The 26745-nt window shown below is 52.4% G+C and overlaps 2 protein-coding genes across 6 annotated transcripts in view; both read right to left on the bottom strand.

Annotated features, from left to right (window-relative positions):
• Nucleotides 1–4079: 4079 nt before the first annotated feature.
• On the bottom strand, nt 4080–7588 carry SLA2 (Src like adaptor 2). Of its 2 annotated transcripts, none has more exons than XM_042021704.1 (8): nt 7355–7588; nt 6747–7009; nt 6563–6662; nt 6345–6431; nt 6000–6103; nt 5284–5433; nt 4993–5119; nt 4080–4900 (listed from the first exon to the last, which is right to left on the bottom strand). In XM_042021704.1, exons 2-8 carry the CDS (start codon nt 6832–6834, stop codon nt 4753–4755), a joined length of 804 nt encoding a protein of 267 aa, XP_041877638.1. In that variant the 5' UTR covers nt 6835–7009; nt 7355–7588; the 3' UTR covers nt 4080–4752. The 2 variants fall into 2 exon arrangements, with proteins under 2 accessions (XP_041877638.1, XP_041877639.1); XM_042021705.1 differs by having other exon boundaries at nt 6747–6984.
• Nucleotides 7589–11160: 3572 nt separating this feature from the next.
• Nucleotides 11161–26745, bottom strand: part of NDRG3 (NDRG family member 3) — a 63618-nt gene continuing 48033 nt past the window's right edge. For 2 of the 4 annotated variants that reach the window (XM_042021691.1, XM_042021693.1), the window contains 13 exons: nt 23498–23603; nt 22692–22812; nt 22138–22200; nt 21754–21814; nt 20043–20129; nt 19454–19510; nt 18184–18287; nt 17731–17796; nt 17216–17267; nt 15845–15892; nt 15044–15221; nt 13210–13248; nt 11161–12708 (listed from right to left, as the gene is read on the bottom strand). In XM_042021691.1, the coding sequence (XP_041877625.1) occupies nt 12530–12708; nt 13210–13248; nt 15044–15221; nt 15845–15892; nt 17216–17267; nt 17731–17796; nt 18184–18287; nt 19454–19510; nt 20043–20129; nt 21754–21814; nt 22138–22200; nt 22692–22812; nt 23498–23603 (1161 nt within the window). In that variant the 3' untranslated portion in view covers nt 11161–12529. The remainder of the gene's footprint in view (nt 12709–13209; nt 13249–15043; nt 15222–15844; nt 15893–17215; nt 17268–17730; nt 17797–18183; nt 18288–19453; nt 19511–20042; nt 20130–21753; nt 21815–22137; nt 22201–22691; nt 22813–23497; nt 23604–26745) is intronic. The other 2 variants (XM_042021694.1, XM_042021695.1) reach the window with 2 other exon arrangements.

Here is a 26745-nt window from a genome sequence, read left to right as displayed (position 1 = left end):
GGATCTGGAGTCCTGCAGGCCATTGTAGTTGTTCAGCAGTGTCTCACAGCTTTGTGCTAATCCTTCAGCTTGCACAGCAGTTCTTGTGAAGGGAAAAATCTGTGTATAGCTCTTGACTGGGTAATACCTGCTGCGAGTAACCCAGAACGAGGTCCTATTGAAACAGGTTAACAGTAAATAACACTTTTTTTTTTCCCCCCCCTATTACGACATAGAAGCAGACAACAACTGAGAACACACCAGCAAAACTGGGATTCATCTTGTCCTGCTGTGGGGTTTTCCTGCTGGTTGGGGTGTTTGAAAGGAGAGGCTGGATGGAGCCATGGAGCCTTGTAATGCTCCATACCTAATTCTGAGGGGCTGCGTGGGCTTGGGAGTGGAAGCTGTGTGTACGTTCTGGGCTTCCAGACTGGTGACTTGGTAAGTAAGTCATGGAGCTTGAGTAGAGACATGACAAGGGACACCAGGGCTCCTGAGCCAGTGATTTCTATGCCCTGGGGTGAGGGTTGGGTGGATGCTGCTCTGAGTTTGGGCTCTGGGCACAGCTGTGTCCTTTGCACAGAGGCTCAGAGCTGATGGCACTGCCTGCTTTGCAACTCCTCAAAATCACTTTGATCCCAGCACATGCTGCTGCAGGGAGAGATGCCTAGTTTGGTTTGAGGGCGGTGAGGGGCAGAGCATAGACTTGTCTGGCCGGGTCACACATCCAGATACTGCCAAGTGTGAGAGACTGGACTTTTCTGGGTTAATGACTCAAAGCATTCCTCGGTTGTGTAGGCACTGGTGTGCTTTGCTTGAATGACTGGCTATGAGTGAGATAACAAACTTTGTGGCAGGATGGAGCCTCATGTCGGGGGAAGATCTGATGGGGCGTTCCTGGCTCAAATGTCTGAGAGGCAGCTGTCATGTCTTTAGGTGTCATAAACCATCAGGGGCTCCCAAAGTGCCCCCAGACTCATTTCTGAGGCTTTCTACCACAGGACTGGAAGCTCCCCACCCGAGGGGAGGTACCTGGGCATTCCTGGCCTGAGTGTATTTTAAACCCATCGGACTTCGTGTTTTGTGGGCTTCTTTCCCCTGCCCCTGAAGGACCATCACTTTGACCAGAGGACAGCTAAGCTGCAACAGTCAAGACTCTTTGAAAGCTGACTGGTGGTGAGATTTCCGCATTGTTATCCTCCCTCCCTTCCTCCTTTTCTTTCTCTCTTTCTCTTTTTCCCTTATACAAGTCCTTGGGTGATATTTTTGTGGTTTCATATTGTTGGAAATGATACAACTTTTAAAATTTTTAAAGTAACTTTAGTCATGGGTTTGTGGAATACTCACAGCTTTTTACTGGCTAGGCTCGTAGTTCAATGCCTTAGAAAGCCTCGAGCAGCCTAGAGAGGTAGCACGGGCAATCCAGCATTTCAGTAGCTCTGAAAGCGGCAAATGGTAGCTGCAAAGCTGATACCACCAGCAGAAGCAAAGAGGGAGTTTGCCTAACTCCTGCAACTGGAAGCTTCCAAGCAGAGACAGACACGCAGATGTTGTTTGCAGAAGAATAGCAAAGCCAAAGAGCGTGGCCCCCCTCTTGGGCCCTTCTTTTATTCGGAGAAGGGGAAAGGGGAGGACTGGGGGCGGACCCGGGGTGACAGGCCAATGAGACACTGCTAAACAGATTGAGTTACATTTGGTTTTGCCCAAGCTTGGAACAAAGGAGTTCAGAGCACATGGCAGAGGCAAGTCCTGGCTTGTTTGACCAGGGAGGGGGAAGGGCAGCTCGAAGCAGGCAGCAGCATGGGTTTGTTCACCTTTGCCAAGGGGGAAGGGGGGCGGAGGGGCAGAATTGATGTTTCTCTTTAAAAGACTCAGTTCACTGAGGGTTTGAGTTTTGCTGGGTGAGGCCTGATGGGCTTCAATCAACAAAAATCACCATCTACAGGTTGGGAGTAGCCAGAAGATACAGAGAGAAATGGCCGTTAACAAACATCACCCTCTCGTTAGGGTGGAGTCATGTGGTCTGGGAAAAGATTGATAAGAAGAATGAGGACCAAATTAGCATTGAAGGTGAAGGGATCAATAATGAATCGAGTACTAAGAATTGTATAATGTAGAACCAGTGAATGAGAATTCCTTTGGGTTTTAAATGAAGAGTCTGGCAAAGAACTAGGTGAGCTGGAATGATTTCTACTGCACATCCTAGCTGGAATAAAGTAATGCCTGATTCTCTAACACTTGAAAGATGGTACTGGAGAGTTTCTTTTATTCCTGCAGCTTCAGGAATTGCAGTGACAATTTTGCAATACTTTCATATTGTTATATTACTATAGATAATAATAATCAAAACGACTACGTACCTGCTCCCCTTTGCAACCAATTTGTTCTAAAAGAAACCCTCTGTACAGGTATTTATACACATTGAGCATTTCAGTGTGGTTTTGCTCTAATCCACCCCAGTGGATCTATTAACAAGAACCTGAGTTACTCCCATCTCCGAGTAAGTTTGTACTTACAGTTTGTACGGTTTGTAACACAAAGTACTTGTGACTTCAGAGGAAGTGGTGACACACCTCTTGGCGAGGCCTGTGCTGCCCACAGGGTGGCTGATCTGGCCAAATTGGCCACTGGTCACAATCGCAAGGTGCCCTGAACACTGGGGAGCACCTGGGAAGCTCCTCTCCCTGTGAGGGTCCTGGGCCTTCAGAACACCACGAGGGAAGACCTGCTGTGCCTTCACAGCTGCCCACACTGGGGTGGCTGGGGTAGCTGGTGGGTCCTCCCCTGCCCTGGCACTTGTGGGTCTCATTGGGGCTTGTTCTGTCCCTTCAGAGCCTTCAGTGTCCCTGTCCTGCACTGCCTGGGAGAGTAGCCCCGTGGTCACCACTTCTGCTTTGCTCTCCTCCGGCTGGCAGAGCGCTACTACTCTTTGGAGCTGTTGGACCCACTCTGTGCCTCTGCTGCTTGTCAAAACCTGCTTCATGCCCGTGGTGTTCACAGGCTGCAGCATTCAACCATGAGAGGCAGGGAATGTGCCAGGGGTGCCCTGGGAAGACATTTCCCAGCATGAGTGGCATATGCCCAGAACAAGTTGATTTTCGGGACAGGAACGTTGGAGGGCTCAGAGGCTGCTGGCAATGGGGAAGGATTTGAACAGCCTTTCCAACTACATCTGTCCCATTTTACCTGGCTCCAGGTTACAAATGCCAGAGCAGCAGGCTCTTGACTGTGGCCCTTTGTGTAAATGCATCCAGCAACCTGGGTGCAGGTCAGTGATGGAGGGAGGAACCCAAGAGCCGTGTTGGTTCACACAATGTGGGTCAATAGCAAAAATAAAGGATGCAAAACTCTTCTGAGTTACCTTGGGGCCCCAAGCATGACAGCAGCAGGACAAGGGCAGGGACAAACCCCAGCCTGTTCTGTGCTGAGGCCACCTGGGCTGGAGGCTGGGGCTGAGCAGGTCTGTAAAGCTCTGGGTAGAGAAGGAAATGAGAAAGTGATGGTAGGTTGCAAGATTGAGCTCATCAGACAGGAAAATGAGGAAGGGATTAGAGCATGTCCAAGCCAGAGCCCTGCAGCTTGGAGGCCACAGAAGGTCTTGCTGCACTGGCCTCGGGGTGCAGAGAGGGAAGGAAGAGGGGGATGGTGCCAAGCAGCAAAATTGCTCTGCACTGCCTCTGGCCACAGAGGAAGCTCCAGCTTTGCTGATAAGGGCCTGTTGAAAGCAGAGGCTCTGAAGTGTGGCTGCTCTGAGGCATTTCTGCTGCTCTTCAGGCCCCTCAGCCCTGCGGTGTAGCTGGGATCAGGGTTGTACATGAGTATTTGCATTCTACTTCTCTGAATAATCTATTCCTGGCACAGACCCATTTCTTTCCCCACTGTTCCTTAGAACAGCAGTTCTGATGTTAAATTACACTTTTAAACCTACTGGGCTCATGAATTTACCCGAAGAGAGTTGGCTGAGGACCAGCACTGGCCCGTGGCTGCCTGCTCACTCTGGCAGGGGCCACCAAGGGCCATGGCTGGAGCAAATCCCTGCAGGCTGTGGCAGTGAAACTGGCCCCATGGGCAAGTGACAATAATATTCACCAAGCCTCAGCTGTGAAGGAGGTGCCTTTTAATTGAGATGCTACAGATGGTTATTGCTGCACGTCCAGCAGGATCCTGCTTTGCAGAACTTAAAATCCATGTTGTTAAAAGGTTTAAAAATCAGCTGCTTTGGGCACTACCAGGGGCTGGTTCCCCCCTGGATGCTGGTCCCAGCAAGCAGAGTGGCTGAGTTATGGGGGTGAGAGCATTCTGAGGGTCCCTGGCTGCTGTGCACAGGCCTGCACAGACACCCACACCCCTAAAATGGTTGTGCTTGAACTTGAGAGGTCTGATGGGGGAGGGCCAGGATTTGGTTTGTTGAACATTTCCATCCTCTCTCTGCTGCTTTGGGAGCACAGATGCCAGGGCCCCCGCTGCAGCCTGTGGGGCAGGCAGGGCTCCTTCTCTCTGCAGCCTCTGCCTCCTCCCCCCTTGGGTGTTGGGTGAAGCTCAGGGTGTTCAAGCATCCTGTCCCAAAGTGTCCTTTGAGGGAAAAACAGGCCCTCAGGCAGCTGCCTCCTCCAGCATTGCTGCCTGCCAGGCTCCATATTGGTCTTGGCTGTCCCAAGTTCTGGCCAATGGGCCCCAGCACCAATGAGTGACTGTAACTGAAAGCAGGAGAAGGCTGAGCTGGGAGATGAGCTGTGGCTCAAGGCTGAGCTGTGGCCAAGTGGCACCCTGTCCTCAGCTGTTCTTCACCCCCTTTCGTGTGGGGTCTGGCTCAGGGGTGTCAGTCTCTGAGAGGATCAGGTAAGAGCTGATGGCTTCCCGCAGGCCCTGGCTGATGGGAGACTCCTCCGGTGGGGATGCGGTCTCCGAGAACAGGAGGGAGCTGCTTGGAGGATATAAGGCAGTCAGCAGGCAGCCCACAGCCCCTTGAGGGTCAGGTGGGGGAGTCCCAGCCCCTGCCCCGGCTGCCCTCACCTCTCAATCTTATCCCAGTGGAGCGATGGCTTCTTGATGACAGCCGGTGGTGTGGAGGCTGGGGCCGCCCTTGGTGCTTCCGTGGAGCAGGGCTCGCTGAGGCGGCAGCAGAGGCCTTCGCTGAACTCTGGGCAGGGAGCCAGCAGCATCAATAGGGTGCACCCCCTGCCCCCCAACCTGGGCACACCTGGGCAGGGGGGGACCAGCTGCCACCTTTTTCCCCTCCCTCCTTTTGGAGCATAGGACATCCCACACACAGCTCCAGGGTGCTGGGGGCTGGTGGGGCATTACCAGAGTAGTGGTCCACCAAGTTGTGCAGGCTGGGGAAGGTGAGCCGGGGCGAGATGTAAAGCCATCCGTTGTCCAGCCGGTGGATGCGGTAGTGAGTCACCGAGGCCCAGGCAGCTCGCTCGCCACGGCGCACCGACAGGGAATAGCAGCCTGCCAGGCACAGGGCAAAGGGCACTTGCCTGGGCTGTCCCAGGCCCCTGTCCTGCTCAGCCCCGCTGCCTGCTGCATTCCTGCACACTGCAGAGATTCAACCATCCTACAGAAGCAGCAGGCATCACCCTTCTCCCCACGGGCTTTGTGGCTGCAAGCATCCCTGTGCCAGCCCCATGCCATGAGCACCTTTAAAACAACATTGGTGACAGGGAATGGCGAGGACAGCGGGTGACATCAGTGCCACCAGCCACCTGCACAGTGGCACCTGGCAGGATCCCCTCACAGGGTCCCCTTGGTGTGATAGGCCCTGTTTCATTTTGCAGGCTTAGTCTTGCCACCTCTCTGCGTAACCCAAAGCTGCAGGAACCTGATGGTTGGTTGTTCTTTTGAAGCCCCATGGCAGGGGCTCAGCACAGAGTGGGGGGCAGCACTACCAGGAAGCAGCCCCATAGGCAGGGCCACTGCCATTAGATGTGAGCAAGGGAAGATCACTCCCTCTTGCTCCTTGGCACCCCGACGGGGAGGGCTGGGATAGTAATGGAGATGGGTCTGAGGGCTCTCACCTTGCCTGGTCTGGCTCTCTCGTATCAGAAAAGATCCACTGTGGTTGCCTGGACGGAGCAGCAGCTCCTCTGCCTGCTGCCGGCTGACGCCCTCGTACAGCCACCTGTGCAGACAGCGGGCACTGCAGAGCCTCTCACCCAGCACCCCGGGGCCCATCCTGCCCCAACTGGGGCATGTCCTGCGGACACTCCAGCATGCCATGCCACCTCCCCCAGCCCCAGCACTTCTCAGGGCAGGACGTCCCAGAGGAGTGGCCGGAGTCTGGCCTCAGGGTTGGCCAGGTTCTGTGGTGGAGCCATGTTCCCCTGGGGCCCTCCCTGGGATAGATCCTTCTCAGCATTTACCTGTGCCTGATCTTGGCCACACAGCTGCTGGGGATGTGACACTCCTTGCCAGACACCTCAGATGCCACCAGCCACCACTCCCCATCCCTGTGGGGAAGAGGGATGAGCCATCCTGAGGGGCTGAGGGGCTGCAGGATGGGGAGGGAAGAGACATACAGGCTGGATGCCAGCACCGTAGCACCACAGGCTGGACACTGATCAGGAGTGCAGAGACTTACTCAGAGAGGATGCGGAGCTGCTCCCCCATCCTCAGGACAGCAGCCACCCCCACGCTGGAGGGGAAGTCACAGAGGGCCAGGGCCTGGAAGCCACTGGGGACTGCAGGGAAGGAGAGAGGGCTCAGCATTCCCTTGGCAGCACCAGCCTGGGTGCTGGATGAGCTCGCAGCTGCTGGGCACTCACCTGCCTGTGTGGGCAGTGGAGGTCGTGCGGTGTCGGCAGACGCTGCTGGGATGCTGAGTGACTTCTCCCGGCTGGGCAAATTCCCCATTCTTGGGGTTCAGCCCCCAAGGGCCTTGGCCTGAGCTGCTGCTGTCTGGAAGGGACTTGGTTCTTGGGTCAGCATTCCCCACCCAGGCAGGGCATTGATGCAGGGTGATGTCAGCATGGTCCAGGGCAGGGCTCTGGGCTGTGGCTGAGCCTGGCAGGCAGTTCCCCAGGGAGCACTTTGAGAAAACCATTGTCCCATCACAACCCCAGAGCGTGTGTGGGTACTCCCCAGGACAGGGCATCTGCAGCCTCATAGTGGACAGCTCCCAGCCAGGCTGACTCCCTGAGTGCTGCCATCCCACCCTAGCCCCATGTCCCCCAGAATGTGGGGCACCCATCCCAACGTCCCAAGTTGCTGGCCCCCATGGAGATTCAGCAGCTGCGGGAATGCCTCTTTCAGTTCCTTGACCATGGAGAGCTGCCGCCAGAGCTGCGTGTGACCCAGAACTGTCTCAGGCTGAACCCCTCCCCTCCCTTGCCCTAACACCTTCCTGCCCTCAGGAGAGGTGAACTCCACTTACCTGCCCCTCACCGCTGCCACCATTGTTTGGGTGGTGTCATGCCTGGGCAGCCATTGGCCAGCTCTGCCCTCCCTGCATGGAGGGGCCTCAGGGCACCCAGGGTGGCAATCCCTGTCCTTGCCAGACCCTCTTGGTTTGCCCTTGGCCCCGCTCTAGGGCTGGGTGTTCAGGTCCTGGTGCTGGAGCTGCTCCTGGCAGTGCTGCCGTGAAGGGCTCTGAGGTGCTGGGGCTGCGGTTGCTTCTGCTTCCTGTGACGTGCACACACTAGAGGGTTTCTCCTTTTCACTCAGTCACAGATCACTCAGCTGAGCCCCTCAGAGCCCTGAGTACGGACACCAGGCCCAGCAAAGTCCCTGCAGGCACTCAAGGCACTGTGGGCATTGCATGGGATTTATGGGTGGGCAAGTGGGACGGATGGGTCACACGTATAGTGGGAGCAGGGATGATGACAGGACCCATAAGTTGAGGCTGGAAAGGAGCCATCCCCAGGGTGGTCTCAGTGAAGGGGGAGGGTACCAGGGTGCCTCCTCAGTTGTAGAAGCACCAGGGCCCTCAGCATGGTGCTGGATGTGATGGGCAGGGGTGGGGAGGTGCGATGCTCATGGACCTGCCCAACACAGTGCTGCACCCAGCACTGCCCCATACCAGCACAGCCCCGCACCCAACACCACACCAGCTCTGCCCCACACCAGCTCTGCCCAGCCTGTCTGTGCCTGGTCTCGGTTGGGTTATAAGTGGGTGCAGCCCCAGCTCTGTCCCATCTCCATCCTCAGCAGCTGCTGCTGGTGTGGGACCATTCATTGCCCAAACTGTGTGTGTGTATCATTCACCTTTCAAAGCAAACACTGCTTGTCCCAGCCAGCACCATCCACCAGCCCCCATCCCCCTGCCTGAGGTCAGAACCCTCTGATCCACACATGCATCCCCTCCCTGCAATCCAGCCCTGAGGAATGTCCTTGGGATTTGCTCTCAGCAGCTCCTGAACTCATGGCCCAGCCTGAGCAACACTCTGTGTCCCCCCACTGTTTCCTTCTGTGCCCCCACCATGTGAACAGATTCTTGCAGCCTCCTGCCGCAGCCCTGCTGCTGCTGCAGCTGCAGCTGCACATCCTGTTCTGTCTGTGCTGAAACATGAAAGTTTCTGGTCAATTGTAACCACCTTGGCAATGTGAAATGCACTCAGGTTCAACAGGGCTTTTGGGCCTTATGACACTGTTGGGGGTCAGGACCCCCTTGAGCCTGCCCTGAGATCAGCAGAGCTGTTTTGCAAAGGGTTGATAATGTTTGGGAGAAGATTCATTTGCTCTTAGAAGTGGTGGTGCAGCCCCATTGTGGTTCTTGGGGATGTGGGGTGCAAAAGCATAGTACATGGCCTACAAACACATTACAGGTGTCTCAGGCCACAGGAGGGACCCAGGAGCCCTCTCTTCCCCCCAGCCTGGGCACACCTGGGGCAGCAGAAATGCACCAGCTTGTGCACCTTGATCTGGTGGGGAGGACCAAGGTTCCAGGCAAAGTGAGGCCCAGCCACCTGGTGTTTCAGGAGTTGAGACCAAACGACTGCTGTGGGAGGCAAGAGCCCCTGATGGCCCCAGTCCTGTGTCCTCCTCAGTGTGTGACTGACACAGCTTTGCTGTGGCTCTACCCTGAACACCTCCAGGATGGACATCCCTCCCCACTGCTCATCCCACAACCCCCCCATCCTTCTGCCTTCAAAACAAGGAAAAATCCCAGCATCAATTCTGAGCCTCCCAATTCTCAATCTTTGGCTGTTGCTCCTCCCAGCATTTTCTGGCACCAAGAAGAGTTTGACACCATCCCTTTTGCAAAGGAACATGTCCAGGTGTGAGGGGGCAGGGGCTGGCTGCAGCTCGGCCCCAGGGCTGGGGGTAGCCAAACACTTGGTTCATGGATTTCTGGGTTCTGCAGAACCCCCCCACCCCCATCAGCACTTGAGGCCCTGCAGCCCCCATGCAGAAACCTCAGCCTGTGGCTGCGAGTTGTATTTTTCCATCAGTGGCCTGGAGCTGAGCTAAGCCAGGCTCACCCTGTGCTGCTGAAGGAGCCACTGATACACAAATTTGGGGCTAGATACGCCACTGAATGAACTTGTCCCAAGGTTTTGGGCAATTGGGAATTCAGTCCTAAGGGTGAGCATAGGAAAATGCTGGCTCCATTTGCCTGCCCCTTCCACTGGGCATCCCAGTTCCCAAGAGCAGGAAGAGGTCAAGGAAACTCCACCAATTTGCAAGGTTTTACTCCAACCTCTGGGCTGCCCCTCGAGGGATGGGAATGCACATTTTTGCCCTGCTCACACTCCAACAGTCAGCAGGGATCAGGATCCAAGCTCAGGCAAGGCTGTCCCAAGCTCAAGCTCTGTGCCTGGATTTGGTGGGTGTAGTTCATGGCACCCAACGAAACACTTTGTCCCTTTACTAAACTGATTTTTCACCTTGTATTTGCCTTTGATTTTTTTGCCTTTTTAACAGGAAAAACATTTGCTTATGTAAAAACAAGTCTACTTTTCCCAGTTATTTTAAGGACAATTAAATCCTTCCAACCATCACTACAGATCTTGCCTTGCTTCAGCCTATGAGCCACCATGACAACAGCACTCTCCACTAAATCACTCCTCTTCCAAATTGCTAAGTCTAATTTCCATACTAACCTGGGCTCCTGGTCCAGGAGCAGTCTGGAGCTTAGAGCTCTCCTCCACATCACCATGAACAGCACTTGATCCCTGCTGTGGGATCACTTCCTCTAACTCATTTCACTGTCATTTAAATACTGTGTTTCCTTTCTTTTGGTCTGTACTTCTGAAGGCAGGACCATTCCTGGGTGCAGTCAGCAGATCATATTAGATCCCAGTGCTGCACCTACACTGGCTTCTCTCCTGCACATGGTGCTTTGTATCCACACCTGCATCCAGAAGTGCTGAACTTCCCACCATGTCCAGGGGCCAGGTTTCTTTGGTGGTCTCCTGTCTCCTATAGATTTAAATTCTGGTTTTGCTCATTTGATCCCTTTCTACTGCCACTGTTTGTTCATTGATAAAACTGGCCAGTTTTTCCCAGTCTCAACTTTCATCCAGTTTGCAATGCTTGAGAATACTTTGTCTCATTTCTGCAATGACCTCCCCCAAGGTCTCAGACAGTCCAGGCATGCAGCTGCAGGAGCGTGACAGCGAGACTGGGAGTAACTCATGCCCAGCACCGTAACCCTGCTCCAGACACAGAGGGTAACTGTGACACCTGACAGTGGGAGTAGAAACTGGGTCTGGAAAACAGCAGGTGAAGAACCAGGTGTGTTCCATGCCAGGCTGCTGCACGTCACTTCCCTGTGCCCGGCTGCGGGGTGGATGTGCCAACACACATTCCCCTGCTGCCCGAACTGCCCTTGGTGCTCGCATGCTGTGACAGTGGCCCTGTCACAAGTGAGCTCTGTGTCATATTTGTGCAACATGCCAGTGCAGAGCACTGCTCCAGAGACAGCAGGTGGCTCGGAGTGCTCATGGCTCCAAGTGCTGGCTGTTGGGAGGGAGGTGGTTCTTGCCTGTGTTGCAGCAAACCTGTTGTTTCCATTCTGGAAATTTCTAGTTGCATTTTGGCAGGGACCAGCTCTCCAATGTCCCTGGACAGCCTTCTACCAGGGGCCACAGGGCCACCAACCACATTATCCTGGTGCAGAGGTGCCCAGTCCTCTCCCTGCCACGGGGACGAGTTTGCTGCTTGCCGCAGCACACACTCAGACAGCCAAACCCCCAGGGGTGCAGGTTGTGCCAAGAGAAACACCAAGAGCACACAGAGTAACAATGAAACTCAGTTACAGCTTTATTCAATAACCGGTACAAAGTCCCCCTCAGGCAGAGCCTCCCGGTCCCATTCCCTACCTGAAATGGAGCAGAACATGAGCATGACCCCGGGAGGAGCTGGCTCCCATTGGGTCAGGGCTGCACAGCAGTGAGGAAAGGATGTTTTGCTTATCAATTGAGATTTGCAGTAGCCTGACCACTTATCCCTTTTCTCCCATTAACACCAGACCCTGGCCCGTAGCAGGCATCTGCTGTCCACCCTTGGTGACCCAGCCGGGTGTAAAAACATAGCAGAATTGTGAATTCCACAAAGACAGTAACTACTACCTGCACATAGGTGTTCACTGCTCACCCTTCTGACCTGACTCACAGGAATGTGTGATTGCTGGTTGTCACATCACTGGTGTTCCCTGCCCCCACATAACTGCACCCTGTGCAGACCCTGCCTGGGGCAGCAGCAGTGGGACACAGCTGGCAGTGCAGCAGATTCTGCGATCTCCACCTGGCAAGAGGCACTGCTTCCCGTTTCACAACCTGCTCAATGTTCAAATGATTCACCTGTGCCAGGGCAGAACAGTGACCATGTGTCATTGCATCCTGCCCTTCTGCCGGGCCAGCAGAGGGTTGCAGAAGTGGTCTAGAGCCAGGGCTGCTGGAGTTTAATCCCTTGTACTGGGTTAATAGTGCACCTTGTTAGTGTAGTTTACTGGTTAATTGCTTTGCTTTTTCAGGAGGCTCAGGTAAGAAATCACTCTGCTCCTTCTTAACACATATACACAGGTAAGATCAAGACAGTATTCCTGACCATTTGTCCTCAGGCTGCCTGGCATGTGAAACAGCCCTGGAAACACACAGACCTTCCAGTGGGTTCCACGCCCCAGGCACAGCTCCATGCAGAGCACTGTCTGCTCCAGTGCCTAGAGTGCCACATCCTTGTGGTCTTACTTTCCCACATCCCACCAATGACATACCAACTGCACCACAAGGGTCCTTTAGCAGAAGCACAACTAGAAAGCATTTCTAAACCTCACAAAGCCACAGAAATTATATTTAAATGAAGAAGGGAGACAACGGCTGTCATCTGGATTGATACACAGCACAGACAGGAGATGGCATCAGCATGTACAGTAATGGGACTTACTAAGACCATGGAATGTCAATGAGTTTTAAAGAGACTCTGATGCCAAGGGGATACAGAAAGGATCAAAGTAATGTCAAGTACAGACTACCAAGGAAGTGGCTGCTCAGATGGGCATGCACAGGTTAGAGGGAACAGTTAATGCCATGTCAGATGAAATGCTAAATTCTGAGTGGGTTCAGTGGGGTTGAGTGGAGCTGTCTGAATCCAGAAAAGGGGCTCCTGCCTAACAGGATACTTCCATAGTTTGAGGTGCAGCCTGGAGGTCAATGCCTTCTGGGGTTCCAACACTTCCTTCCCCATGGGTGCTGGCATGAGACCGGCTGCGGCTGCTCTCGCCAGAGCCCACGCTGGAGGAGGAGTGGCTACGGGAGCGCATCAACCGAGTCATGCTGGCTGCTGGCACTGCAAGAGAGAACAAATGTGAGACTCAGATAAGAAGGCAGTTCCTGGAGCCAGGACCACAGTCACTCGGGTATGTGTCACTGGGTAAGCACAGAAAGAGCTGTACCCCTGGGAAGAAAATTCACTCTTCACTGCCAAAATTAAGTCTTTGCATGTCTAAAGCAAGATGTTTAAGGCCCAATTTCAAAAGGTCCAAGGTGAGCAAATGCCAGCAGTGTAACTGATCATCTGCAAGTGCAGCCACGGCCAGTGTCTGTGCAAACCAAGGCAGCTATGGCATGGGTGACCTTTTGAAAGTCAGTCTCATCACTCTAGAAAACCACAGAGCTGAAGTCATGCAACAATCAACAAAATACAAATGAAAGGTGGAAACCCATAGCACACACAGTACAACAATCAGCCCACCCACAGCAGGACATGCTGAGACAGAGCAAAGCACCCAGAGGACAATTCCACTCAGCACACAGACTGGGGCCAAGGTGGATGCACGGTTGGAGGTACCTGACTCAGTGCTTAGGTGGCTGAGCTGCACATAAGGGACTGGAAACAACATGAGACAAGGAAAGGGATGAATACAGGAAAGAGCCAATTAGTTGCGGTGTGTGACTAGTGGCTGCACTACTCCTGGGACCCCCAGCTACCTTTCTTTCTGTTCCCAGCTCATACACTGCATGGAAAGCTCCCAGAATTTGTAAGAGCAGCTGCTAATGAGCATCTCAGGGAGAGGCCAAGCTCATCTAAAAACCCATCGGGGCCAGATCAATGCCTTTAGCTGAAAATCACACTGTACCTGGTGACATTAACTCCCCACTGCACACTCCACACCTGCTCAATAGAGATACTGTTTCCCTGGGTTATACTGTGTAACTCCAAATACGGGACAGAAATTCATGTCTTTGGGATAACAGCATCAGACTCCTGCTACAAGTCTCCTGCAAGGCTGTTACCTTCCACCTGCAGTGTCAGCACAAGTACATCCAGCTGCTTCAGCCCATGTACAGCAGGCACAGGAACAGCTGTTGGAGAACTGGCTTCTGTATTTTAAGCAGTGCCCAGCTGTGTTTTGCTTCTACCTTGTTCTCCCCAAGAAAACTGACCACGCTCCACAGTGTTCCACAGTCTTGCCCACCAAAGCTGGGAAAACTGTTCTGGTACCAGCTACTAATTCTGGAAGGAGAAAACTGGCCTGTCCTCCAGTGCTGCACATCCTGTTGATGAGAGCTGACCCCCAAAGTGCTGCTGAAGCCCTTGCTCTGATGACAGCACTTGCTGACTTTACTAACACCAGGAACACAAAAGACATGAACATTGAAACGCTCTCAGTAAGGCTGAGGGACCCTCCTCACACAGCATCTTCCTCTGCAAGATCAGGCTCCTTTGGCCAGCGTTGGAGAACATGACTGTCCCACACGTTTGTGTCACCTGCAGAGCCCTGAGGAAAAGGACAGCTTCTGCTAAGTCCTGACCATGAGCTGGCAAAGCTGTGAGGAGACCACTGCAAGTGTTCCAGCTCCCACAGTGGCCATGCTGAGTGGTTAGCCAGTCACACAAACCAACTCCTTCCCTAACTCCAGCTTTTGAAGGCTCATCCACAAAAGGGAACTCCTGGCCCCAGCAGGTAAGAGAGTGCACTGTAGTGCACTGAGAAGCCTTTCTCCTGATGTTCATGAGCAGTAAAGCCCTTCTTGGAGATAAAGAAGTAAAGAAGCCCTTCTCCTCCCATCCCTCAGGAGCACCAAGGGCAGGGAGCTGAGCAGCTGTTAGTCTGACACACTCAGGTGACAATGTCTTCTGCTTCCAAGCATGGGGAGGAAGCCATAGGGCAGGACATGCACTGGTGCAAAGCACAGCTCTCTCTGGGCTCCCTGGGTGCCTCGGAAGTCACCCAGTAACCTGTTCTGCCATTAGAGGGATTTGTTCTGGAGTATTGCTTAACCCTGGCGAGTCTGAGAGAAACAGGAACATCTGAGGAGAAAGGGAAGAGCTCTCATGTACCCGGACCAGTCGTGGGGCTGCACTGCTACCTCCTTCCCCTTTGGAGAAGGTATGCACAGATCTGCTGTTCTTGGGAACACATTTTTCTGGATTGGCACAAAGACAGACTTACAAGGTTTTACCAACACCAGCAACCAGAAAGGAGTCGCCAACACATGTCAGGGAACAACACTGGTTTGCTAAAGCTTGTCAGCACACTAGTTGATTTTCCAGCATGGATGGATCTCCTGGCAACCACACTAGCTCAGAAGTAGGGACACAGATGCCAGATGGACCAGAAAGCTTGAGTTCCCTTCATGACAACCCTGCTCCAAACCACAAAGTTACGTTTGCCACTTACTGTAGCCCATTCCCTGTACAAAGTACTTGAAGGCTTCAGTCAGCTTGCCAGGCTGTGGAAACAGAGAGGGCGGCTTTAGTGCAAGCAGAACAAAGGGCTCTGTACCACCCAAATGCCATGGGAGAGCCAAGGTTTGTCTCACCTGAACCACCTGGGGCAAGCCCCCACAGTCAGCCATCTGCAACAGGAAACAAAAGGCAGGGTGAGCTGTCCTTCCTGCCCAGGACAACCCCAAACCACACCAGCACCACCCACCCACCATGGCTGAGAGCACCACACTGCAATTTCCACCATCTCACCTCTACAGCCAGAGCAAGGCCAGCTGGCACACCTTCAGGGACCTGCTGCTGAGGGAACCCTGCACTTTGGAGGCCATGTCACCAGGTGATCTCAGGCCACACTCCAGAAGCCCAGCACCTTCCACTGCCACCTCTCCCCCAGCCAAACCTGTCACTTTGCATTTCCATCCAGCTGCTGTCTGGCACACTGCAGGGCCACAGGTGAGGGTGGGCAGGACTGGTACAAAGCTAGGAAAAAGGATGCTGCTGCTGCAGAGAGCAGGGTGGAGGGCATCTCTAATCTCAGGGGTCTTCCCTACCAGTTGAAGGTGGCCATAAAGCAGGGATTTGGGGACCCTGACAAACTCTTCCCTCTCAGCCCTGGCTCCATGGAGGAGAGAGCACAGCCCTGAAAGACTGTCCACAAACTTCTTAAAGCCAAATGTATGGAAGGCAAAAATCTAACGAGATGAGCAAAATAGTGTCTTTGTGCTGGCCAGAATGATTCTAGAGTGGCACTTGCCTTCAGAAGGGTAGTTTTGGTTGGGTCAAGACGTGAATTGCATTCAACCTAGAAAAAAGGAGAGAAGGACATGGTGTCACACAGAAAACTTGAAGAGTCAGATGTAAAATGTGGGGTAGCTGCACCAGAAGCAGTGGCTGTCTTCAGCCACTTTCTCTGGAGCCAGGAAGGACTGAGCAAGAAAGCAGAGATCATGTAGGAAGTGAACAATGAATAAAAGATCCAGGGAGGAACGGCAGGTGTTCCATCCAAGGGACCTTGTGATGACAGGTCATGACTTCAAGTGAAATCATCCCCTAGTTTTGGGATGCACTATGAAACCCTGGAGCACCTTGTGCGCTCTGACAGCAAGACTGGGAGGGAAGGAGATTTCTGTGCAGCATGAGGGACATCACCCAGTCCCCTGGCCAGACAAGGGGGCCACCACCACCTCTTCTCTGTAAGGCTGCTGCAAAAAGGGAATAGGCAGGGGCCCTAGGAAAAGCAACCTCAGCAGGGGAGGTTAGGGGAGGGCTGGGAACCTAGGCAGCCAGACAGGCACACTAAGATGCAGAAGACCCTATCCCATACTGTGCTGTGGCCAGTAAGCAATGGGAATCAAGGACATTATCCTAGAAAAGTCAAAACTTGCAGACTTAATTTCAGACTTCCAGATCAAACAGACCAAGGGAACAGCCCATGGCCATAAAATGCTCTCCATACATGGCTCCTAGGTTCAAGTTACTGCTTTAGGAGACTCCTACACTCTTCCACAGTTTTAGACAGCTGCTTTTGTTGACAACCCCCTGGTCTCCCCACAATCCCTGGCTGACAGGGAGGAGCAACATCCACCACAAACACACTACCCTGTACCGTGCCCTGTTTACAGCTGTGCTGGGAGGGAAGTGGGTTATGGGTGTCTGCAGAGGACAACAGCTCCTACGTGCTGCCTTCCTGATGACGCAGTGCTCTAAGAGAGCTCTACATGGCTCCCCACCCCAAGAACTGGAGTCACACTCAGTTATTTTTAATCCCCAGGTAGCCTCAGTGTAACAGCAAAACAACAGCAATTCAAGACTTGAACCAAACTGCAGGCAGCTTGGGGAAGGATGCACGATCCTGAACAGGGTCCTCTGCATCACCTGTTTGATGAGCAGGGTGAATGAGCAGGGTGCTCGTTCAGATTCTGCCATCCTCACCTTGGAGTTGCCCTGAGGGCCACTCAGGCCCCCTGAGCCTTGGCTCTCCCACGACTAGCTGGGGGACTGGAAAAGAGTTTGGGACAAAGAGCCACTGTCTGTAACTAATTCTGGGCAAGGTGAAAGCACTGCAGGGTTGCGAAGTGACTTGTGGGGCTAATGTCACAAGAGCAAAGAGCTCATGGATACATACCACTGCTTCCACAGCAGGTGAGTTGTCACCAACAACAAGCAAGGCAGGGCACCTGCTCAAAAACCAAAACAGAGGTGTTACTCAAAGTGCATCCAAGGGATTTCTAAGAAGGTTGAGCTCTGTGAACCAACACCCTCATGAAAGGTTAACAAAAAAAAGGCTTGGCAAAATCCCTGCCTGCCATCACACCTCGGCATTTTGTTGTACCAAAACATTCTCCAGGGCCTGCAGACGCACCCAGACTATCCCCTCCATGCATATCAACCACCACTGTTGTTGCAAACATGAGCCTCTGACACTGCCTTCTGGAGAATCTCAATGTGTTCTTAATGAGAGGACTTCCAGACACCTCTGCCCCATTGCAGCTGACAGTCCTGCACCACAGCCTGGGACTGTCTTGGACAATCTTCCCAGCACTTGGGCTTGGTGCAGCTCTTGCTGAGAAGCAACAGCATCTTTTCTGCTGAAGAGACTGCACAGTCAGCAACTGAGATAGGCTGATTCAGACAACTTACTTGAGTGTTTTTGCAATCGTTTCATTGACACCAACAACTGGTCTCTCAATTTCCAGGTCTTTACGACTGAAAGACAAAACAGAACAATGCTCCACTAAATTTGCAAAGGAAACTGGATATCAAAGGGGCACACAAAATCCAACCATCAGTGCTGGCTCCACCACCCAGGCAACTCTGTGTGTCATGCCCTGAGCAGGAGCCCCAGTAGTCATTCCCAGAAAACAGGATCCATCCTCTCATGGCATTGCTGTGTGCCCAGAGATGATCTACTGAGGTGTGACAGGGTCTGGGGGCAGACACAAGGGCTAGGCTTGGCTCAGGAAACAGCTGAAGACTAGGCTTAGGACAAAGCTTCCCCTGATACAATACCCAATAGGATAATACATATGGCAGCAAATCTACTGAGCAGGGAAGCTGTAGGAGCTGTCTGTTAGGCAAAAAGTTATCCTATACCTGTTGTATGAGGTGAGGAACAGCTGAAGGTTATCTTGGTTAATGTCCTGCGCAATATGAAGCCTGTATGTTTGGATCAAATCTAGATTTGCCTGCAGTTCCTCCTGTACAAAAGCAGAAAAATTGAAAGACAGGAAACATACTTTTGACAAGCAAAGAAGCAATAGTCATAAAAATACCAAAGCATTAAAGTGTGTCCATACATGTCATTCCCTGAGCAGTGACACCACAGGGCAGCGACTCCAGACTGCATCAGGATCCTGGAGACATGAGGTGTTTATGTGATGTGCTGGTACATGCCACGCTTTGGTAATGTGACTACACTTTTACAACTGGCAATGCACAAGCTGCAGCAAGAGTACAGGTATCCTGAGATGGGATAAGTTAACTCCCAAGCCTCAGTAATGCTTACACAGATACAAATCACTCTGCGTTAGGCAGGTCTTCCACGTATGCTTAATGTTTAAGAAGCAAAGCTGTAAGGTAGGCTGATAGGTAAGCTGAAAGACTGTGATCAAAGGGAAGTTCAATCCCAGCACCCAGTTCTAAGAAGAAACTTCATTCTTAGAGAGCCAGAGAGAGCAGGGAATGCAAGGAAGCACTACATACAATGAAGGGGCTTGACAGTGGGAAGGGAACAGGATGTGTGCAGGAGGAAGCAGTGCTGGAGAAGGAAGCTCTCCTTCCAGTGCTGATGTGTTGTTGCAAGAGGACTTCAGGTCACGGACTGATCTGCTGTGTAGCATATAAAGTGTGCAAACACACTATCCCTGTCACTGCCCAGTAAGCTTGCTGGTTGAGAGACAGCTAATCCCAAAGAGAAGGCATTGCTGTATCCAAAGTTTTCAGGAGGGGCTGGTTTGCCTCTGCTGAAACTGAAGGGTAAGAGGAAGAGCAGAATGCAGCAGTTCAACATCTGGACAGATACAAGATCCCACTGTCAGCTCCCAGCTGACCTGTGCTCTACCCACAGTCCAAAGGCTTCCATGCTGGCTACAGAGAACTGGCTGCCATTTGTTTCTGTGGATAGCGTCCTGGGCACCACAAAGGAGTTCCACCACCAGTGCATGGCCTGGAGACAGTTAGGGCAAGAGTGAGGATGTGTGTGCCCCCCAGCATGCCAACCCCGATGTGAGCTTGACACACAGAGAAAATGGTACTACCTGTGGCCTTATCTGATGGACCAGAAGTATTTGGGAGCAGACACATGCAGAAGTTATAGCTCCATGTACAGTTGCACAGGCAACATTAACATCTGCTGGGTACTTACATGGCCAAAATGATGCGCCAAGACAATATCCACAATGTTGGTTGTCCAGCCTGAAAACTGAAAAAGAGTGACCATGAATGAGGAGGAGAGTAAATGGAAAATGCAGTTTCATCACACATTGCAAAACAGCTACTCAGAGTCAAGAAAACAATGAAGAAACCATTCAAATTACATAAGAAGCAAATGCCTGAAGCTTGGGATGGACACGTAAAGCTTCAAAGAAACTGTACACACAACACAGCTCTCCAAAATACTTGAAACCTTGAATAACTTCAAGGGACCAGAATACAAAAATAATTAAGAGATATCAATATCAATCAAATGAAGCCTGCAAGCAGGAGTACTAAATCAGAGGAAAGCTGAGTGCTCCAAGCAGTTTACCTGCATTCCTTGTTCACATGATCACATCCACCCCTGCCCCTAAGGCAAAGGCCATACTATACCCAGACCAAGAATGCAGCAGGAACAGAAAATAAATCATGCATTTTTCACCAGAAATGGAAAAATTCCTGTATTATGTCCTTTTTTTTACTCTACACTGTTCATTAGGTGCTGTGGAGAGCAGATGTGTGGGGAAGCAGAATCTCACCTTCGATGCTGCCCAGTCAATCCATCCCTTTGCACACGGATCAACATTAATAAGAACAAGTCCCTCCACCAGGTCAGGGTGGCTGAGCTGTGGGGAGAGAGCAGAGGCACAATCAGAAGGATGATTCAGCCCACACAGTGGTCAACAGCTGGTGCAGCAGCTGGAAAATTTCTTGCAAAAGGTGCGAGACAAAGTAAAATGCAAAGTAGGGAGCTCCTCTGTGCCAGGGTAACAGCTGGCAGCCAGTGGCTCCCAGCAAGACCAGACTCGATTCACTTGTGGCACTGAGGGACTGATTGTTCCATAGGACCTACAGGCTCAGCAGTGCCTTCTGGTGACCTGTGCACCTGGCACAGATGCGGGTCCTGCTCAGGCCCTGTGTGTTACAGGGCTGGGAGCAGCAACCTTCTCTGCTCCAATCCAGCACCTCTGTGAGGAACCTGGAAAGGCTCCTGTGCCTAGAGAGCACCTCCTTCTCCTCAAGGAAGAGGCAGTCTCCCAGTGGAGATGAGGCAAATGGCAGCGGAGTTAGTGCTGAGGCCCCCAAACCCCTGCAGCATGGAAAACTTGAGCTACAGGGATACCCACTGCCCAGACAGCACCCCTGCTGCCTCCCTGCCTGCAGACACCCCTTCCCCTGCTTCATCCAGCAACTCAAAACCCTGCAGTGTACCTCGGGCTGTACCTGGGCAGCACAGGTAGGAAGCACTTACGAGAACTGCTTGCAAACATAAACTCAGAAATCAGAGGCAACTAGCCTCTGAGTTCTGGGCTCGCTCCAAGGCTGAAGTTCTATGGTAGCTCTCCTGCTCTACTGCACTGATGTGAAGCAGAAGGAAACACCTTTGTCCTCAGCAGGAAACTGCCCGAAGCCCAGGGAGCATGGCAAGGGCCCTGTGGCACTTTGCTGAGGACTAAGGCTGATTTGCACAAACTCCTCTTTAGCAAGGCTGAAAACTACCCAAGATACAGAAGGCAAGGAACAGTGAAACACCAGTGCCTCACACTGCCCTGGCTCAATCCTGACTGTAGAGAATGGGAAACAGAGAACTTTGTGTAGGAGGGGCAGCTGCCCAGCACAGTGGCCTGAAGAAATGATAGCACTCTGAACAACTGGCAACTCTCTGCACTCATCAACCTGAAGCAAATTTTACTGAAAATGTCACATGTATGGGGCTTTTTTTAACACTATTTCTGAAACACTCAGGCAAATTCCTGGGCTGCTAAACAATGCCCGCTGATTTCACATGAACACTACACTTGAGAGAAATGTATAACCAGGTACCAAAATAGAGGCAGCTCTCTTGTGTAAGGGTGGAGCAAAATCCGCTTCCTTCTAGTGACAAAGCACATTCCTCATCAACACCAGTTTGCAGTACATCACCACATCAATTCTTTGGTGCTACAAACACTGCACACAGCACACAGTAATGCAGCCAGTCTCTGTGAAGACTCAAGACTGGCTATTCCTAGCACTCAGGATGGGCTCTGCTGACTCCAAGGCATCACATTACAATCTTTCCACGCCTGGCACAGCTTCAGAGTAACCCTGACTGCTACAACATAACCATCTGGACGGAGGTAGCTCTCCCGTGACTCCCTGCAGCCCAGCTGTAATTACTGACTGCTACTTTGCCTGTGCCCCACACCATCAGTCTGATCAGCAACGACCACAGCCCACGTGAGTCACCAGCAGTGAAGAGATACTTACTGCACACCTGCTGAGGACATAAGCACCAGCTCCCAGGCCAATCCCAATGAAGCTTTTCAGGCTGAAATACAGGCATTTCACAGTCAGCAAGACTAACTTAGCTCAGCTGAAGCATCCCTAGAGGCAAAGCCTTTCCCTTCTGCATCCAGATGTGCACTTATGGTTTGTTTTCGAAATAATGCAGCAATGATGCAGCAGCCATAAATTGCTCATGTAGCAGACAGTGTTCCTAGCACAGAGCTAGACAGGATCACACTGACTGGGAGATGCTTGTGCCTCTTGGGACACCTCAGTGAGCATATCAGACACAGCACGCAGAGACAGAGGTAGGTGCTGGAATAGCGGTATCCAGCTGGCTCACCCCATTTCCTTTCAGAGACTTACTTCAGGTGTGTCAGAACAGCAGGTAACATTTCAGCCAGTTCATCCATACTGGGATACTGGTACCTGAAAAGCAAGAGAGGACCTCCAAATGCAGCTTGACAGAGGTTACCTTCCAGTTCCACTCAAGGTAGGAGGAGGGACAAGGAACATCTGACAGACATGTGCACAGGTTATTAATGTGCAACGATACTGTATGTTTCAGCTGACTGTGTGGATCCCATCCCTCAGAGCAAGACTAACACACAGCTGGGGTCTTTTGGGCAGTCAGACTTCTGTGGCAGGATGGACAGATGAAATACCAGCTCAACTGCAGTGTGCTGGGCTCATGTTCAAGTCAGAAAGCTGGTACCAGACTCAGCACTAGTGAGGGCTTTACCCATGTCTGAGTAATTGGAGAGTTCCATGAATGCCCGTTGGGAAGCCTCCTCATCTTGCCATTTCCTCTGCTGCTGACAGCTGCTTACCGCTACACTCAGCCTGGCAGTCCCAGCTGGCTTAAACTGGGTACTACCTCAGTCCAGACTGAACAACATGGGTCTCTGCAGACCTCTTACCCAGATGGGAATGGGGGAGCTCCTTCCTGCTGGCCTGGCGCATCCACATGGCACACAGCAAAATGCTGGGTGATCTCTTGCATGTCTTCAAAGTTAAAGAATGCATTAAAACAGGATTTGTCTGCAACAACAACATAAAGAAATTAGACATTTACTTAAGTTTTATTGCAAGCCACCCTCCAAACACCACGGCACACACCTGCAGGAACTCAAGTCCCCACTGAGCCCACAGAGCAGTGGGTGCTGGATGGTGTATGTGCTGTGCCTCAAAACTGCAATGCAGCAGTGAGTCCCAGCAATGGAACTGCCATGACTGGAGGGCAGGCACACAAACAAGAGTCCAGCCTGCAATGTCCCAGAAAGCAGGGCCTGCAGCACCTGGGTACTCAAAGCACTCACAGAGGAGCACCTGTGTGAACGTAACAGTACATGTTGGGTGGGAAGACATGTCAAAAGATCAGCTGAGCCCACCAGATCATTACGCTCCTGCTGCAGCCATGTAGAAGGAACTTGTTCACCTGCCCAGCACCCAGGGAATGGATACCCTATCACACAGTGTAGCAAGTCAGCTAGAGCACTACAGTGTGTTGGGTGGACCTATTTCCACCTTTCCACCTTGGCCCTACCTTTCAAGGGCTCTTGGAATGGACAGGGGCACGCCACGTGCTCTCTCTCCTGCAGACCTTTATCTTTTCACCCTGGAATGATCTAATCTCAGCTCCATGCCAGGCCTGCTACTCCCCACGCTCAAAAGCAAATACCACAAACAATCACTTTTTCAGGGTCCTGGGAATGCAAGGGCTTACGGTTGAGGCCAATGTCATGGTATGTGAGGATGACAGGTCTGTTCCCCTTGGGCGTGCCCCGCATGGTGACATGAACCACTCCGAAAGCTGTCTCAATGTCATGTTCCTGCAGAGAGAGAAGAAGGAGCCCCAGTGTTACATGTGCTGCCTGCACAGGGAACCCTGAGGGCCAGCAGCAAGGGCCTCATTCCCACTTTAACACAGCTCTCCTACTCACAGTACAGCTCTTGAAATCACTGAACAGTTTGGGTTGGAAGGGACCTTAAACACCGTCTCATTCCAGCCCCTGGCCATGAGCAGGGATACTTTTCACTAGATCAGGTTGCTCCAAGACCCATCCAACCTGGCCAATCGACAGCCCTGTGTGGATCCAATCTCTGTATTCAACCTCTGTGTCCAACCACTGCCCAAAGCAGCTTGCTTTTGTACAGATGTGCAAATGGTCTGGGGCTGCATCTTCCCATGATCAAGATGTCTGGGATAACTATGGACTTTGGAAAAGCTGTGGAGATGTCAGGAAAGCTGGGTATACAACATCACCTGTAGGTCCCTTCTCTCATCTACACCAATCAATGGAGAGACATCCACTTACAGAAACTGTAAAAAGCACCAATTATTTTCTTGATATTAAGAAAGTACCTGCTTAGGAAAAAGCTTCATGGTTCAGCTTGAAGACAGGACATTACGACCTCAAAAATATGTTTTACTAGTTTACACAAAGTATATGAAATTAATTTCGAATGACCTGAAAGTCATTAAACCAAATACAGGACTGGTGAGACTACCTGGTTTGCAGCACACCAGAAATCCACCTCACCCCCACTTTCTGGGTACTCTGAGGGCTGATTGTGGGGCAGACTGATTTAGTTCTTTCAGTGCAAGACCCTCCTTCCCCCAGCTGTGCTTCTTTTTGAGGACTCCAAAGCCTCTCTCTCCCCTTGCCCCAGGAGTGTGGCAACAGGAGGACGCTGCCCCAGCCAAATCACCTGTGGTAGCCTGAAACCTTCTTGAGCTTGCCTTTGAAGGATGACAAGACACCCCTGGCTGTCCTTGTCCTCCAAATGGGGCTGGGTTTGCCTGCATGCAGCTGTTGGGTTGCGCATGTGCAGAAGCTGGAGTACTTACCTACAAAGCAGCAGAGACCTGTCTGCAAGTGACCTCACCTGAGGCTCACCTGTCTTCCTTAGGAAGGGACTGTGGGGGTAGGAAAGGACTTGTCTGTGTGCGCTGAGCGTGTGTCCACGTGGCAGGAATTCCTGCCCTCACAGCAAGGCTGCACAAGGCAGCCCAGGGTGTAGTCTCTGCTTCCTCAGCCTCCAGAAAACCTGCAGGCTCTGCCTCTTGCCCGTGACTCAGCTCTCTCAAGGCTGCTCTGCTAAGCTGGGCACAGCTCTGTCCTGTATTCCTGAAGGATGTGCCGTGCAGCCACAGCACTGAACTCCAGTTCAGTGCTCTCCAAGCCTGCAGGTGTTAAAGAGTCCTTTAACTAAAGTGGCCACTTTCAGAGAAGGCCAAGAGTGGTGACTGGCAGTGCAGGTGGCTGGAATGGTGAAACACAGTGAAGAAAGTGGAGAGTGCAGCGAGTGCCAAAGTGGCTGGAGCCTGCAACCCCCACTTCCCCTACGCCTCAGAGGGCTGGACTAAAGGCTGCCACTACGAGCAAGACTCTCTGCCAGCTCTGGCACTTGCTAGGCTCTTCCATAAGCAGCTTGAACTCATTGAGCTGGCAGGAAACTATCCAGCTGCCTTTTTTTTTTGTTTTGTTTTTAAATTAATCTTACTTTGTTAGACTTCTGCCAGGTCAGTGAGTTAAGAAGCTCACAGAGAGGTCTGGCAAATGCTGGTTCTGGCTCAGAGCCCAAGGGAGTGCATGGGGTGGCAGAAGGAATAACCTTGCCCTGAGCACAAAATCAATTAAACTGACTCACAGCTCATGAAGATACACCTCCAGGGGACGAGGGTGGGGTCTATAGGCAGCAGCAAAAGGTCAGCTATCAAAGAGAAGCAAAACCACTAAACTGAGGCAACAATAAGAAAAGCACAGAAAGCAACAAAAGAGCTGATGATATTGAAATATGTCTGCATACAGTCTTTTCTGTAATTACATCTGATCTTACTGCTAAGGCCACACATGCTTTTTACTAGGTAAGCTACAGGACGAGGTACTAGAAACAGACACACCCACTTCCCTTCAGAGCCTCTGTCCAAGCATCTCAACGTGTTTCAAACTGCAGCACCCTGCATTTCTGTTTTCCAACGCCGAGCTTGGATCTCAGCTCTCAAGTGGGGAAGGAAAAGTTTCCTTGAGCTAATAATCAGTTCTTGCTCTCCTGGTTACTTTGACTTTGCACACTCTATAAACTGCACTTTGGGGGAAAGGGGACTACCCTGCTACTCCTTCAGTCGTATTAGTGATTCAAATACAGGGAATGTACACTTGTTGGAGGTTAGGATTTTTTTTTTTTTTTCTTTCAGGGAATCTTCTCCCATCTGTTGCCTAAGAAATGATAACAACCAGTACTTAAAAGACAAAAGAAGTAGCCAAGATGGGATGAAGGGGTGCAGCTGGCTGCAGCTTCTTAGCCGGGAGCTTTTCTCTTGGGAAGGGCAGAGAGACCTCGAGAGTTTTGGCTGGGGGGTAAGGGCTGGGCTCAGCTCCTGGCTCTCTCTCGGGATTGGAGGGGAACGGTCGAGTTGCTGCAGCCGGTGAACTGGGACCTTATTAACACCCGATCTGACTGGAAAGGACCCTCACCATCTACTCGGGTGCCTCAGGGGAAAAACCCGGGACCCCGACCCCGTTCCCGGAGGGAGCATCTCCCGGCTGCTGCCGCTGCCGGGCCCCGCTGCTTTCTGCCGCTGCTCCGGCTCTTTCAGTGCACGTTAACCCGACCCCCCGTGCCCGCCGGGACACCCCGCGGCTCCTGCTACGGCTGTGGAATTTTCTGCTACACTTTGTCTGCCACCCGGGTGCGCCCGGCTCCGCTGCGGCAGCCGCCGCTCCGAGGTTCCTGCTGCGCTCCATTCCGGCTCCCGAGCGGCACCCGAGGGGCCCGGCTGCCCCTGGGGCTTTGCCAAGGAAGCCCCTTTGCCATCCCTCCCGCCGGCCCGGCCGCCATCACCGCGTGCAGAGGCGGCCGAGCTGGCGCCACAGCGCCCCCTGCAGGCGCGGGGGAATCCCCGCAGCCGCCCTGCCCGGCCGGGAGCCACCAGCGCCCCTGGCGGCCGCGAGCGGAGCTGCACCGAGG

This window comes from Corvus kubaryi, unplaced genomic scaffold (assembly GCF_017639235.1).
Source record: "Corvus kubaryi isolate FWS band 111438036 unplaced genomic scaffold, C.kubaryi_AGA036_p1.0 37157, whole genome shotgun sequence".
Classification (NCBI taxonomy): Eukaryota; Metazoa; Chordata; class Aves; order Passeriformes; family Corvidae; genus Corvus; species Corvus kubaryi.
This window is presented reverse-complemented; position numbering and strand designations above follow the sequence as displayed.